This window comes from Misgurnus anguillicaudatus, chromosome 6 (assembly GCF_027580225.2).
Source record: "Misgurnus anguillicaudatus chromosome 6, ASM2758022v2, whole genome shotgun sequence".
NCBI lineage: Eukaryota > Metazoa > Chordata > Actinopteri > Cypriniformes > Cobitidae > Misgurnus > Misgurnus anguillicaudatus.
In genome coordinates, this window is record NC_073342.2 from 17,037,355 (window position 1) to 17,053,329 (window position 15,975).

The 15,975-nt window shown below is 38.3% G+C and overlaps 1 protein-coding gene across 4 annotated transcripts in view; it reads right to left on the reverse strand.

The window, feature by feature from the left end:
* Positions 1–15,975, reverse strand: part of nav2b (neuron navigator 2b) — a 118,501-nt gene that overhangs the window by 78,380 nt on the left and 24,146 nt on the right. The window contains exons 1-5 of one of the 4 annotated variants that reach the window (XM_073868593.1): positions 8,482–8,945; positions 2,875–2,992; positions 2,421–2,473; positions 2,213–2,285; positions 241–508 (exon numbers count right to left, since the gene is read on the reverse strand). In XM_073868593.1, the coding sequence (XP_073724694.1) occupies positions 241–508; positions 2,213–2,285; positions 2,421–2,473; positions 2,875–2,992; positions 8,482–8,706 (737 nt within the window). In that variant the 5' untranslated portion in view covers positions 8,707–8,945. Of the gene's footprint in view, positions 1–240; positions 509–2,212; positions 2,286–2,420; positions 2,474–2,874; positions 2,993–8,481; positions 8,946–15,975 lie in introns of those variants that run through there. The other 3 variants (XM_073868594.1, XM_073868595.1, XM_073868596.1) reach the window with 3 other exon arrangements.

A 15,975-nucleotide genomic window follows, 5' to 3' on the forward strand; every position in this document is an offset into this window, starting at 1 on the left:
ATCCAACCACAGCACTACCATTTAGTGCATTTGCATTTAAAAGGACACACAAAAAATGGCACGTTTTTGCTCACACCTACAAAATGGCAATTTTAACATGTTATAATAAATTATCTATATGGTACTTTGAGCTAGAACTTCACATACGTACTCTAGGGACACCAAAGATTTATTTTACATCATAAAAAAGTCCCCCTTTAAAAGGTTAGAAAATACATAATTCAGATTTGAGCACAATACCTGGACTGCAGGTCTGTCTGTGGTTTCTGCACACATGTGGAGGAGATCTGGCAGTTTTGGTTGATGGGAGAGGGGCAGGGAGAGCCGTGAGGAGAGTGACCAGGAGAGGGGTGAGAAGGCAGGGCGGGACTGGCGCATCGGTGGCCTTGGTTGTTCTGGAGAATTTGAGCATTGCCGGATGTCTGTTTGCAAGTCTGTTGCTGCTGCTTGTAGCGAGACAAACTGAAGAACAGGCCTAAAATGGCTTTGAGATTGCCACTGCGGATCTCTGAGGTTACAAAGAATAAAACTTGATTTTTTAGACAGCATAATGCACATGCATCCAGACGCAAACAACCTACTAGATTCCAATAGAGTGCCGAAGGGATGACGTATTTTTAAAGGCCAACCCAGAAGTTAGCGGGACGCTGGTTCCCTTACAAAAGAGCCCATTCATTTTTCCAATAGACTTTTGGATTATGGTAAAAAATAAGGTCTGTGTTTAACAAAAGTTTTGTCCAACAACTTAAACTTCACAGATGAATACAAATTTAATGAATTTTGAAGTGTAAATGTATTTACGGGAAATATAAAAAACTGAATTTTTAGTGCGCATTTTCTCCTTTGTAGCTCAGTAGTAGAGCATTGCATTAGTGGCAAAAAACATCATGGGTTCGAACCCACACACATGCTGAATAAAAAAGTTTGCCTTGTAATGTTACTTTGGCTAAAAGCATCTGCCAAATGCATAAATGTAAATTCTATTATTATTGCATACAAATATACACTCACCTAAAGGGTTATTAGGAACACCATACTAATACTGAGTTTGACCCCCTTTCGCCTTCAAAACTGCCTTAATTCTACGTGCCATTGATTCAAAAAGGTGCTAAAAGCATTCTTTAGAAATGTTGGCCTATATTGATAGGATAGCATCTTGCAGTTGATGGAGATTTGTGGGATGCACATCCAGGGCACGAAGCTCCCGTTCCACCTCATCCCAAAGATGCTCTATTGGGTTGAGATCTGGTGATTGTAGGGGACATTTTAGTACAGTGAACTCATTGTCATGTTCAAGAAAGCAATTTGAAATTATTCGAGCTTTGTGACATGGTGCATTATCCTGCTGAAGTAGCCATCAGAGGATGGGTACATGGTGGTCATAAAGGGATGGACATGGTCTGAAATGCTCAGGTAGGCTGTGGCATTTAAACGATGCCCAATTGGCACTAAGGGGCCTAAAGTGTGCCAAGAAAACACCCCCCACAACATTAAACCACCAGCCTGCACAGTGGTAACAAGGCATGATGTATCCATGTTCTCATTCTGTTTACGCCAAATTCTGACTCTACCATCTGAAGTCGAAACTCATCAGACCAGGCAACATTTTTCCAGTCTTCAACTGTCCAATTTTGGTGAGCTTGTGCCAATTGTAGCCTCTTTTTCCTATTTGTTGTGGAGATGAGTGGTACCCGGTGGAGTCTTCTGCTGTTGTAGCCCATCCGCCTCAAGGTTGTGCGTGTTGTGGCTTCACAAATGCTTTGCTGCATACCTCGATTGTAACGAGTGGTTATTTCAGTCAAAGTTGCTCTTCTATCAGCTTGAATCGGTCGGCCCATTCTCCTCTGACCTCTAGCATCAACAAGGCATTTTTTGCCACAGGACTGCCGCATACTGGATGTTTTCCCTTTTCACATTATCCTTTGTAAAACCTAGAAATGGTTGTGCGTGAAAATCCCAGTAACTGAGCAGATTGTTAAATACTCAGACCGGCCCCGTCTGGCACCAACAACCATGCCATGCTCAAAATTACTTAAATCACCTTTCTTTCCCTTTCTGACATTTAGTTTGGAGTTCAGGAGATTGTCTTGACCAGGATTAGATGGTTGATTAGATAATTGCATTAATGAGAAATTGAACAGGTGTTCCTAATAATCCTTTAGGTGAGTGTACACACAAATCGTAAAATGTATGCATTCATACTGTTGCTCACCTTCAGCACAAAGTCCCTTTATATTCACTCCTTTAGCAGCTAGAAAACCTAGACAGGCATCAATGTTTTCAATCTGTCGCAGAAAAAAAACAGTTATTAATTTTTTTCTTTATTGTGTGACCTATATCGTATTCAAAGGCAGAGGACACTGTCTGGACACCTGGACTTCACTACAAAAAAACAGCAAAGTGAGAAGAATATGATTTACCATTTGTGATTGGCTCTGAGGAAATCCATTGATATCACCAATCTTCTCATTAGCTGTGAGGAAATAACAATGAAAAGGTAAGTTTTACGAGTAACACGTTACACAATCATCAAGTGTGGTCTCTTATAATAGTCATGAAAGAAAATGTGTCACCTGCATAAGCCTATTTTATTTTGGCTTAACACAAATGTTCACAACTTGCTCGCAGGCTCATAAAGCGTCCACAAATAACCCCTTCTCATAAACCGATCCAATAAAACAACTACAATGCTAAATAAATTAAGCCCCATTCAAAATAATACAGGTGACAGCCAAACTTGTACTTGTGTGTCCTTTTGTTTTATATTCTCATTATGGTTAGAATTACCATTCGGTACACTGAAGCAAAATTGTAGGTTTTGTTATCCAAAGAGGTTTGCGAGTATGGAAAATGAATTTTTATGTTTCATCTTACCTACAACCTGAATTATTTCTGCCAACAAAACGCCATCGGTTACATCCTGTTGAAGGTCTTTAATCAGTCGCTTGTGTCCGGACTTGGCTAGGTAGTGGTTGGCCCAGTCTGTGTAAATCTATTTATCCCAAAAAAAAGAGAGACATTTACATCTTACTCAGGATTCAAATTTTACATGAATGAAAGACAAAAGCCACATTGTGGTACATCAGCTAGCATTAAAATATGAAAAATATAGACTGGGAAAAATTATATTATATATAAATATAAATTATAGCTTAAAAGATAAGCAGGCTGTCAAAATGGTGTAGAAACAATCTTGAAAATGTATTACTTACTAAATAATATTATCACAGTCTCATACAATTTTTAGCATACATAAAGAAAATTTCCATACTGTTAACGATATACATAATACAAAATGTGTAATATGGTAGCATGCCATTCTACTAAACCATTATCTTTATGCAATAACATAAAGTAAGTGCTAGGAGGCAGCACATTCTCAACTGGACCCGTTTGATAGTTAGCAGATAGTTATAGGTGTTTGTTTGCTGCTGGATTAGTTAAAGGAACAGTATGTAGGATTGTGGCCAAAACTGGCATTGCAATCACAAAACTTGTGGCTAAAACTGGTACTGCAATCACACAACTGGTGGCCAATACACAAAATGACAACATAAACATCAGTTGAGGGCTGCAACTCCATTTTTTAAATGACAATATCCTGGCCAAACCACTGTTGTCAGTGATATAAGTATTTGAAATGAAAATGATTTCTTAATGTCTAGTGACATATCAGGGCCATTTTAAGATTCATTGATATACATTTCTTACATACTGTTCCTTTAAACAAACAGCTCCCCTAGAGTTAAACATTTGTTTTTACCATTTTGGAATCCATTCAGACAATCTCCAAGTCTGGCGGTAGCACTTTTAGCATAGCTTAGCATAACTCATTGAATCTGATTAGACCATTAGCATCGCGCTAATAAATGACCAAAGAGTTTAAATATTTTTCCTATTTTAAACTTGACTCTTCTGTAATTACATTGTGTACTTAGACCGACAGAAAATTACAAGTTTTGATTTTCTAGGCCGATATGACTAGGAACTATACTCTCATTCTGGCGTAATACTCAAGGACTTTGCTGCCTACCATGGGTGCAGCAAGAGCAATGATATTATGCCGCGCCAAATATAGTCGCCAGCTAGGTAAATTTTAATGTGACTTGCACTAAGTTTGTGTAGTTGCAGAGTTGCAATCGGGAGTATTTTTGAATAAAAAAACACTAAACTTAACATTAATGTAAAACAGACTTAACATTACGATGGGTTCCAGTATTTAAAAAGCGCTTTACTTCCTGCTTTATTCAAAACAAATCGCATTATAATGATGAAAGCGGACCTGGGCTCGGATCGATAAAAGTACAGTGTGAGCGCCCTTAAAGGTGCAGTGTGTAATTTTAAGAAGGACCTCTTGATAGAAATGCAAAATAATATACAAAACTATATTATCAAGGGTGTATAAAGACATTTTTATAATGAACCGTTATGTTTTTATTACCTTAGAATGAGACGTTTTTATCTACATACACAGAGGGTCCCCTTACGTCGAAGTCGCCATTTTGTGCCGCCACGTTTCTACAGAAGCCCTTAACGGCAATTCGCCACCTCACCACTGAATGCTGCTAAAATTTACACACTGCACCTTTAAAGGGATAGTTCACTTTAAAATTAAAATTCTGTTATCATTTACTCATCCTCATGTTGTTCTAAGCCTGTATGAATTTCTTTTTTCTGATGAACACAAAAGAAGATATTTTGAGAAATGATGGTAAACACACAGCAGTAAGTGACCATAGGGTTCCATAGTAGGAATAAAAAAATATGATGGAATTTAATGGGTACGGTCAACTGTGTGCTTACCATCATTTATCAAAATATTTTCTTAGTCAATTATCACAATACTTCCAAAATATTTTTTTCCTACTATGGAAGTCTATGGTCACTTACTGCTGTGTGTTTACCATCACTTCATAAAATATCTTCTTTTGTGTTCATCAGAAAAAAGAAATTCATACAGGTTTAGAAGTAAATAATAACAGAATTTTTATTTTAAAGTGAACTATCCCTTTAACTCAGCAGGACACCGGTGCTCAAAAACGGTTTGGATACAAAGTAATAACCTTTGCGTTCACCAGAACAAAGAAATTAATACAGGTTTGTAACAACATGACGGTAAGTACATGATGACAGCATTTTTATTTTTGAGCGAACTATCCCTTTAAATCTGGATTTACTGTTGTTTTTAATACAGAGACTCTGTGTGAGTTCAGAGAACTGCTCCACCCATTTGCTGTAAACATGCGGTGGACAGCATGTAAAAAGAATAACATCTAATAATAGAAATGTATACAAAGAGGTGCGTTGTGTTAATAACGCAGTAACCCATCTGTGTAGCATATATAACATAGCATTAGAAGATGATGTATAGCACATTTGACACAGACCACACTTGCTCTCCAACTTTAGAATTTGGAAATAATCAACTGCATGGTTTCTTGGAAAACCAGCTTTACTATAAAGACCATGCAGGTCAACTAGCTAGGTCACCGAACCAGCATTCTCCATTTCAAGTTTTGAATAAGATGAATAATTCCCCCAAAATTTTAAATTATAATTTACTCACACTTATTCCATCCCAGATGTATATGAATTACTTTCTTCAGTTTAACACAAACAATTTATATTAAAATGCTATCATGTTATCTGTTTATATAGTGCTCGAAATGGAGACGCTTTAAAAAACATCCATTTATCACTAAAGTAATCCAAATGACTCCATGGTTAACAAATGTCTTTTGAAGCCAAATTATACGTTTGTGTGAGAAAAAGTTAAATATTTTCGGCTTATTTAGCATTTCATGGACAACTTCAATAACTTCAAATCATGTTGGCTCTTGCATGTTTCTTCATGAGATGCGTGAGAACCAATGAGATTTGTTATGTGTTAATGAGTGCGTTTACATGCACAGTCTTACGCCGATAATGCTTAATAAACTGATAACATGTGGGGTAATGTAAATGCATAAAACGGTTTTCTTTTATTGGGGTAAGCCCATAAACAGCGTAAGCAAAAACCTAAATAAATGCACTTTTTTGGACTTGAAGGACGTGGATCCCGTAACGTAACATTTAATTAACTGAAAGATCTAAAACATTTTCTAAAATAACTGAAAATGTGTTTGTCTGAAAAATGATGGACATATGCATCTCGGACACCTTGGGGGTGAGTAAATCATGGGTTTAATTTTTGGCCGAACTATCCCTTTAAGACAGATTTATTGTCAGCTTTTTGAACGACTATTATGTACTCTAGGCGGTGATGTCACTACCTGCGAGAAACCTGACAAATCTCCAAGTCCCATGTAAATGCAGTTTTCTGCATAGCCGGTTTATTGATTTGCATGTAAACTCATAAAAACGTTTTTCTGTAATAAGCAGATTTTTGCTATTTATCCGCTTATTCTGTGCATGTTAACGCAACCATTGTTGTGCCACCATGTTTAAATGTAATCGCTCAAATCTGCTTGTTAACATTTCAATTTTGCTAATTAAGAAGAAGATAACATAACTACAATTTAACATAAAATTCTTTCTTTTTTATTTATTTATTATTCACGTCATTCCAGCATCTACAGACGGTTTCATCGGACGCACGTGCGGTGACGCGATACGCGTCTGGTCCGAACTTTACTTCCGGTTTCAGTTTTTTAATGGCCTGACTAGTTGCTAAACTGAACTCTTGAACAAATACCTCGTCGAAAATAACAAATGTTTTGGTTTCCTAGGTAATCTACGTGTTGTTTATTTTGCTTGTTATATAAACCAACTACGTTTAAAGTACTTTGTTGTTATTTATTCTTAACGGAGTTTACCGGAAGTTACGTGTTGACTATGAAAGCTGCTGGTATATGTTGTTACTGCTGAAACCGTCTATAGCTATATCCATGCAGAGAATCAACCAATTAATCCATACACAAGTTGATCCACACAAGTTAATCCATACACAGGTTAGGGGAGGCAATTTGGTATCTCCAATTTACCTAACTTGCATGTTTTTATCCTGTGGAAGGAAACCGGAGTACCCCAGGGTAAACCCACGTTGACTAACATAAAATTAAACTGAATTGAAATTTTTATTTATGCCTGAACTGTTCCTTAAAAGTCACAATGAAACTGAAGTAGTGATTGTCTTATTTTCCTCGTGGTGACATATATCCAAGTAAAACTTTTATGAACTTTCAAGTTAACTTTCCATTCCTTTGCTTTTTCACTAGTTTCCATATTTTCCAAACACAAGACTAAAAGAATATACTGAACATGCTACACTGATCACGTTTTTTTGACAATGGCGACCTTATTCTCACGTCAGCTCTGTACAAAAAAAAACTCAGTGGCACTTTCTTTAAACTGAAGCATTTTCCAGCCCCCTGGCCAGAACAAAGTGGGACAGAGGTACAGTAGTATATTAATACCAGTGTTTGCTGAAGGCGTCCCTCTATTGGCCCTTAGGACTGGTGTGTGTGGCGTCCATATGGCCAAATGCCCACCAGCAGTGCGGCTCACCGCTACTAATGGAGCACTATAGTAAAACCTCCATGACCGTGTCCATGTGTGCGTATGTGCGCGTGTGCCGTAATTACAGACCAACTGGCTGAACTATTCATTCGACCTCACCACATGAAGAACTTGGCTCTGGGCTTCCTTCAAGTCTCTCTTGAACGTATGAAGCTATATAAACACGTGCACACACGCAGCCGTACTGTAAACTCGCACACCGCCGCTGTGGATGCTGTTAACAGACAATTTAGTTTGACCAGGGCAGCGGGATCTATTCTTAAAAATCATAATATTTTTAAACGTAAGGCAAGGGCCGTCGGCTGGGAAAATTACAAACGCAAAACACAATGACAGTAATGCGGCCAGGATAAACCATTTCAAAGACATGGATACAACTGACACTTGTACTGTGGCATAGTGGTTAGGCTGTAAAAGTTTGAACAGTTGTTGGAAATCATGATACACACAAATTATTTATTTTAGAAAAGTTTGAATCGCATGAGAATTTGCAAATACATTTTTGTAGCTCAGAAGCAGTTGCAAATAAAAAATATATACTCATAAAAGAAACATTGCACCTTGTGACCACCAAATCACCTGTTTTACACTCACAACACAATTAATTTTGGGAAAATTCAGCACTATGTGCAACCAACCCTGAACCTAACCCTAACCCCAAGCCTAAGCCTAACCCCAACCCTACAGTAAGCATGTTGTCAATCATTATTACTTAGTACTTAAATTTACAAAAACACTGTAAAATAAAATGTAACCAAAACATTAAATGGATTATTAATAAATATTGATTAAACAACAAAGTAGAGGTCTTATTTAAGCTAAAGAGCATCCTTATGTATCTAACTGTGCACATGCAATAAACTTGCACAATGTCAAATAAAACAAAAAACGATCAATAAGCATAAAAGAGAAAAATCAATGCAGCCAGAAAACAATAAATAAATAATGCATCAGCTTTCCAACCTGAGGATCTCCTGATGTTCCTTTGGTTGTCTGATTCTTTTTCTGTAAAGTTGCAATGCCTTGACTGTGCTGTCTATAGACGGCGGACTTTAGAGGAATGAGGCTGGAATGCTTTAGGGGTCCGTTCTGGTGTGTCGCTACCCTGACTGGAATTGGCAGAGCAGTACCGTGCACGGGTTTGGGCGATCCTGACTTCATCTTGGAGGCAACTAGAATAGCAGGCATCTTCTCATGCTTTTCACTCCAACCACGTTTGCAAAACTGCAGCGTACACACGATCGCCCTGGCACGAGGTCGTCTGGTCGCACGGTGACCACCCTAACAACTGGAGAAATGAGTCCACGAACCCACGTTCATGCGGTACTGAAAGGCACAACATCACACGGACGTCTACACACACTCGCGAAACCTACTAATAACATGATTTTCCCATGAGGATCAGCCACAACCTTCTCCGTCATCGGCATCTTCGGGGCTTTTCTCGTCCGGTGAGCCTCTACTTAAGATGTGACTTGAGAATCGGGCTCCGCCCGCCACCTGCTCCTAGTTGCAAAGCACCGTGGTGCTTCCCAATATAGCCTCTGTTGAGAAACAAGTCAGCAAACCGTGGCAGGCAGAACTTACAGATAAGAGGGAACGCAGGATGCAATCTGTTGTCAGTGTAAGATACACTAACAGTCTGTACATGAACTCTCCATGTAACCAGCCTCCAGATGCAATGGCAGCAAGACATAAACCACAAGCTTGTGGAGGATTAAAAGTCATTAGCACAACAGCAGATGTGTCTAATAGGAAAACTAACAGACTAACACCTCTGGGTTACATCCTAATCGGTCATAATACGATCCTAGTTTTAAAAAATAAGGACTTTGTTTTCCCTAAGGAATTATGTTTTGGGAAGCCTACACTGATACTATTTAACAATCAGGTTTTTTATAGTAACTAACTATATCCCGATTTGATAGAACAGTAGTACAAGGCAAAAAACATATTTACTCGCCCCTCTTAAGAAGAAGAGAAAAGGAGATTGTTAGCCTCAGTTACTATTCACTTTCATTGTATGGAAAATGTATTTTATTAGCAAATTAGCAGAGCATTTAGTTAACAGCGCAAAAGTACACATGTTTGATCCTTAAGTAACACACATGCTGATAAAATCATATACCTGGTAATGCACAGTAATGCCAAATGCATAAATATAAATATAAATGTACCATGAAAGTGAATGGTGCCCGAAAATTAATATTTGGATATTCTTAAAAATTTCTACTCTTATGTTGGGTTCACACCAGACGTGTTTGAGGCGTCAAATTCGTGTCTACCGCACGTAGTTGGACGATTGAACATTTTGAGTGTATTCGCTTCATTCTCGTTTGAAAGCCACGCGTGAAATTCTAGACATTTATGCTACGTACACACCAAACATGTAGCATCGCGTTGCTCGCTCTAGATTACTTGTGGGATTTAATTTGTGTCATGCAAATTTTTCACTTGAGTTGAAAATTTTAAACTTGTGAAGGCAGTGTTTTCGCGGCAAACGCGCCGCACAATTCACGTCATTCGCATCGCCCGGCATAAGGACGCGCGTGTCTGATCGTGTCTTTGCATTGACTTTGTATGTAATTTACTCGCGCAAATCTCCACTCGCTTTCTGTAATCACGTCACTACTAGAGCAAGCTCCTGATTGGTTAACGCGGCGTGTTTTTCCGCCAAAGTAAACATTTTTAAACAATTAGCGGAATCGCGTCTACTGTGGCGTGAATAAGGCGTTTAGCGCGGCGCGGTAGACCTGCAGACACGAGTCAACGTGTCTTCACATTGAGTTAACATTGAAATCACTCACGCTTGATGCCTCTACCACGGCTGGTCTGAACGCAGCATTAAAGTGCATCTATTATGGTACGTACACACCAAACGCGGGGCATCACATTAACTTTGTGTCATGCGAATATTTTCAAATTGGGTGATGAAGCGTTTGAGGCAAATAGCGCGTGTGTTCGTGGCAATCGTGCCGCCAAATTCACGTCATTTGCATCGCCCGGCGTTAGGACGTCTGATCGCGTCTTTGCATTGACTTTGTGTGTTATCTACTCGCGCAAATCGTTGAACTTGCATCTGCTGTGAACCCAGTTACACAGAAATTTGCTTCATGGGAGGGGCTTCTGCAACTCCACTCGCTTTCTGTAATCATGTCACTACTAGAGCAAGCTCCTGATTGGTTAACGTGCCGCGTTTTTTTAAACATTTTCAACAATAAAGCAGAATCGCGTCTACTGCGGCATGAATAAGGCATTTAGTGCGGCGCGGTAGACCTGCAGACACAGTCACATTGACTTAACATTGAAATCACTCGCGTTTTACGCCTCTACCGCAGCTGGTCTGAACGCAGTATTAAAGTGCATCTATTGTGCTACATACACACCAAACGCGGGGCATCGCATTTACTTCGTGTCATGCGAATATTTTCAACTTGGGTGAAGATGCATTTGAGGCGAATAGCGCATGTTTTCGCGGCAAACGCACCGCCCATATCGCGTCCTTCGCATTACCCTGCGCGAGGCCGTGTCAGATCGCGTCTTTGCATTGACTTTGTATGTAATCTACTCGCGCAAATCGTTGAACTCGCATCTGGTGTGAACCCACAGTTATGCAAAATCCACTTCTACAAGGTGTTTGGACATAAATATGTGTGGGCAGTGTGTGAACAAAATTCACCCACTCCTTTTTAATCACAATTAAATCTAGTGGTCTCATTAGACATGCCATTTTAATTCTCTTTTTATTGTGACATCACACTGATAAAGCCCCGCCCACGGCCGCTGACTGACTGACAGTCCTGCATTACCATAGTTTTTGCCCTCAGCGAGTTGTACAGTGTCACAATATTATCTTTGGTGTGGTGTGAACCCTTATAGTTTGTGTCATAGCATGAACCCCCCTTTACACAGAAAACTAAAAGTGATTCAGGTTTTTAAACATTACAAAGGGAATTGCAGTAATTAATGCCAGAATTTTCATTTTTGGTGTACTATCCCTTTAAGAATTGTTTGTTATTGTTGTCATCTCAACAAAGCAATTTACCCTGCGAACAACATCTATTAAACAGTTATATTATTACATTCAGTGAAAGTACAAAAACTGCCTGAAAGCACAGGTATTTTACTCTAAATCAAAATGATGTGCAGGGTTTTCCCCTGACTGAAACATTATGTCTCATTCGCTTTGATTTTTCAGAAGTTGGTGGATTTTTATACCTGGTGGCATTTATAGCTGCACGCTAAGAGAAAGTGTTTGGTTATTCACACGGGCTGAGCGACGGCTTTGGGAGGATAAAATTCTGCCAGAGCAGCAAAACTGCGAGTCTGCAGACTGAACCCAATAATCCCTATGGGGACAAATGAAACCCGCTGCCTATCTGCAGCCTTTCAAAAGGCACCGATGCATCACTTCACAATCTTACAAAAGGCTGTCGAATTTGCAAAACTGGGTATGATTTCAGTCTAGCACAGATCAGTAAAGTAATGAATGTATACCTAAAATGTATACCTTGTAGTGCACTTTATTCCTTTTGATAATTAAAAATGTCTACTAAATGCATAAATGTAAAAAATTCTCATCAAACAGAATTGCAAAAATTCCTTGCTTTCCATTGATTGGACAAAACGAAAGCCCCGTCTCATTTGGACCAATGATTGGTCTGGTCAGGATGCCCAAACAGTTATTAAAGCAATAAACCCCAAGAAGCAGTGGGTTACCAGTGCATTTTATAACAGCTAAGGGGCGTTGTTAGGCACGACGCAACGCTTCGAGGGGTTTATTGCGTTTATAAAACGGTTACTTCATATGCATAACGTTAGCGGGGTTTTATAAAATAAAACACAAATAAGTTGTAATTATATTAGTATAAATATTACTCTTCCGCCAAACAAAGTAGTTCCTCAGAATCAAGTGTGGCTGCAACAGAGCGCAGTTCACAAACAACACAGACGCAGCAAAGGCACAATGAAAATATGATTTAAGACTGTGGTGTTTATTTTATAAATCAACATTCATCTAATTTATACATTAACATTTATATCGTGCAACTGTTGAAGTGATGATCAAATATGCTTGGAAGCATGCTTAACTTTTTCCCCGTCAGCGTTTTTTAAGTTGCCACCCAGTTTTAGTTGAATGTCTTACAGAAAAATTATCTTCTTAAAATAAACATAATAAAAATAAAATATCAAATGAAAGAACAGTCCATCCGCTTTCCAACAACATCAAAAAACGTTTCATCCTACCTTCATTTGTTGTCTTATCAGTTATCACCTCTCAAATTTTCAGCTAAATGCGGAGATAATTCCATTTTTGTGAAGAACTTTGTAAGAGATCAGATTCAGAGCCTGATCAAAACACACGTCACGCTAAATCCACCACAACGCTGTTGTGTCGAGTGAATGCCTCAGTGTTTAAGTTGGGTAAGATTGCCATCTTGTGGATAATAGCGGAAATATCAATAAGACCAAAAAAAACTTCAGAGAAGGTTTTCTCTTTATTGACGAAATGTTTTATTTATTGACATTTATCTGGATATCGCCATAATTGTGCAAAGGTAGAAAAATAAAAAAATGATTAAAGACTGTTGTGTTTATTTTCATAAATCAGTACGCAGCAACAGTGGCGCAATGATACTTGTGATGCGGTCTGAACCGTGGGTTTACCGGGGTATTTTATCACGGCTTAGAACGCGTTTCAACCAATCAGAATGAAGAACCAGAACGAGCCGTTTTATAATACAATTTTTACACATGGCTAACTTAAAGTATTTTATCATAACATATTATAATTTAAATAACACACATCATCTTTGCATATAAAAACAAAGCAGTACAGCTACTTATCACAGAATAAAAGGTTATTATGTTCAGATTATTTCTTAAGGCCCACACCAGAAACCTGAAAATGTATCCAGCACCGAGAATCAAGGAAAGGGCATCGTAATAAAAACCTGCCTCACTACCACATTAACGGTGGGTGGTAGGTGCAGGTTGCTAAGCTGAGGCTTTGGTAAACACACATGTGCAACCACAACACACAGCATGGATTAAATTTTACAGATGCAAAACTGGATCTGATCATTGAAACCACAAGAATACCCCTCGAAGGCAAACACGTTTTGGGTGGTGGTTTACAACCGAACATACCCACAGCAGCAGATATCCAGCTGTGCATGGCCAACTGAGTTCTCCTCTGACAAAAATAACCCAACTTACGCCTGTAGATGAACCCCACTTGTGGCTTTGTAAGGCTGATTGGATGGCTCAAAGTAATTCTCACGCTCTCGGTTGACATCTCATATGGTTTTAATTAAATGTTATCATGTGTACATTAAAGTATGTGTAAAGTCAGGTATTAAAGGAGCGGTGAATTAAGGAATCAATTTTAACTTTAGCTTTTGTTATATATATATATATATACAGTGAGGAAAATAAGTATTTGAACACCCTGCTATTTGGCAAGTTCTCCCACTTAGAAATCATGAAAGGGTCTGAAATTGTCATCGTAGGTGCATGTCCACTGCGAGAAATATAATTTTAAAAAATCCAGAAATCACAATATATGATTTTTTAAACTATTTATTTAAGTGTAAAAGTTCTATTTTGGTCTCATCTGACCACATGCCTTTCTCCCATGACTCCTCTGGATCATCCAAATGGTCATTGGCAAACTTAAGACGGGCCTGGACATGTGCTGGTTTAAGCAGGGGAACCTTCCGTCCCATGCATGATTTTACTTCGACCTTGGGCGCAGTAATATTGATGGAAGTTTGAGCGAGAGGGGGAGTAGTCAGAAGTGATGATGTTACTGCACGCCGAGGCCGAAGTCTTGCAAACTAAGTGCTCTTCCGCCATACAATATAGTTCTCATTTTTTATCCCCTTAAAAAATCGCCACGTTTTATTTTGTGCCACCATACTTATTCATGTAACTACCCATGTAACAGTCTTTAAATAGGGAAAACATGGAAGTGTTTGGTGGCTTCTAAATTCATTCCTGTTTGGAGCCATAGGAATGAATTGGGCTAGACTAAATGCTAACACATTCACCACACACTGTACAAAGATTAAGTGCAAACATTGAAAAAAGATAGGTATGTATTAATTTGTCTAGGTTGGGGTGGGAACATAGTAAAATATTGAAAAACGGTGGTGTTTTCCTTTAATGGTGTAACTCCACAATTTAGTAATATAGCTCAGTTTTTGTAACATGCTTAAGCAACACATTTCTAATTCTAACATTTTTATGCGTTTTGAAACAAGTCTCTGATATGACTTTTAACATATAGTGATCAGAGAAAGCTCATGGGGTCATTTAAAGAACAACTCTTTCAAAGTTAGCCTTTAAACTTGACCCAATAAGATAAGCTTATCCCATATGGTCACTTGTCGTGTGTGGACATCTGCCCAGTTCATTCCCAACATGTTGCTCTTTGGACAGAGCAGGAAAGGTTACATCTAAGTTCACAGTAATCTTAAACAGTAAGAACGGATAAACATCACAGTGGTCTGACATAAACAATGAACCTGTTAAACCTATTATGTTTAATGTGAGCATATGTTACTCTCTCCTATGGAAAATTAAAAGCTACATGTAGTTTTCAAGGTGTTTGCTGTGGAAATAATATTTTAAAGCTTAATGGGCACGGTCAACAGACCTTGAAATCTCATAAAGACACCACTCAAATACATTTTGCATGACTAAATGTCTTGTCAATCCATCCTGATACACAGGTTGTTAAATATTATACTAATTCCTTTACAAATGTTTGTCCTTGCAGTCAACTAACGTGATTATAAACCAAGAAAACTGTCCTTGAGGAAAATGCATTCACATTTATTTTACTTCAATGTGACATTTGTGACCGTGACTGTGAAAACTCAGCTAAAGTCATTTTTTGTGATTTACAGTTTTCTACATAAAATCATTTAACATTTTGAACATTTTATGAAAACATAACCTTGATATCTTCAATACTGACTGAGTAATGACATGTCAAAGATTGAAATCAATGTGAAATCAACCTTTGATGCACCTAATCTCATAAATAGATTATGAGACCATAGCCTGGATTTCACAGACCGGGTCCCATTTTTTAATGAACCAGGATATTTAAAGGGGACATATCATGAAAATCTGACTTTTTCCATTTTTAAGTGCTTCAATTGGGTCCCCAGTGCTTCTATCAATCTAGAAAATGTGTAAAAGATCAACCCAGTAACTTAGTTTTGGTAAACCATTCTCTGCAAGCATGTGAAAAAATAGGTAAATGAAATTTGGCTCACTCTATGATGTCAGTAGGGGATAATACAGCCCCTTAATCTGCACTATCCAACCACGCCACAGCAATTTAGTGCAGAGATCAGCTCATTTGCATTTAAAAGGACACACCTAAAATGGCACATTTTTGCTCACACCTACAAAGTGGCAATTTTAACATGCTATAATAAATTA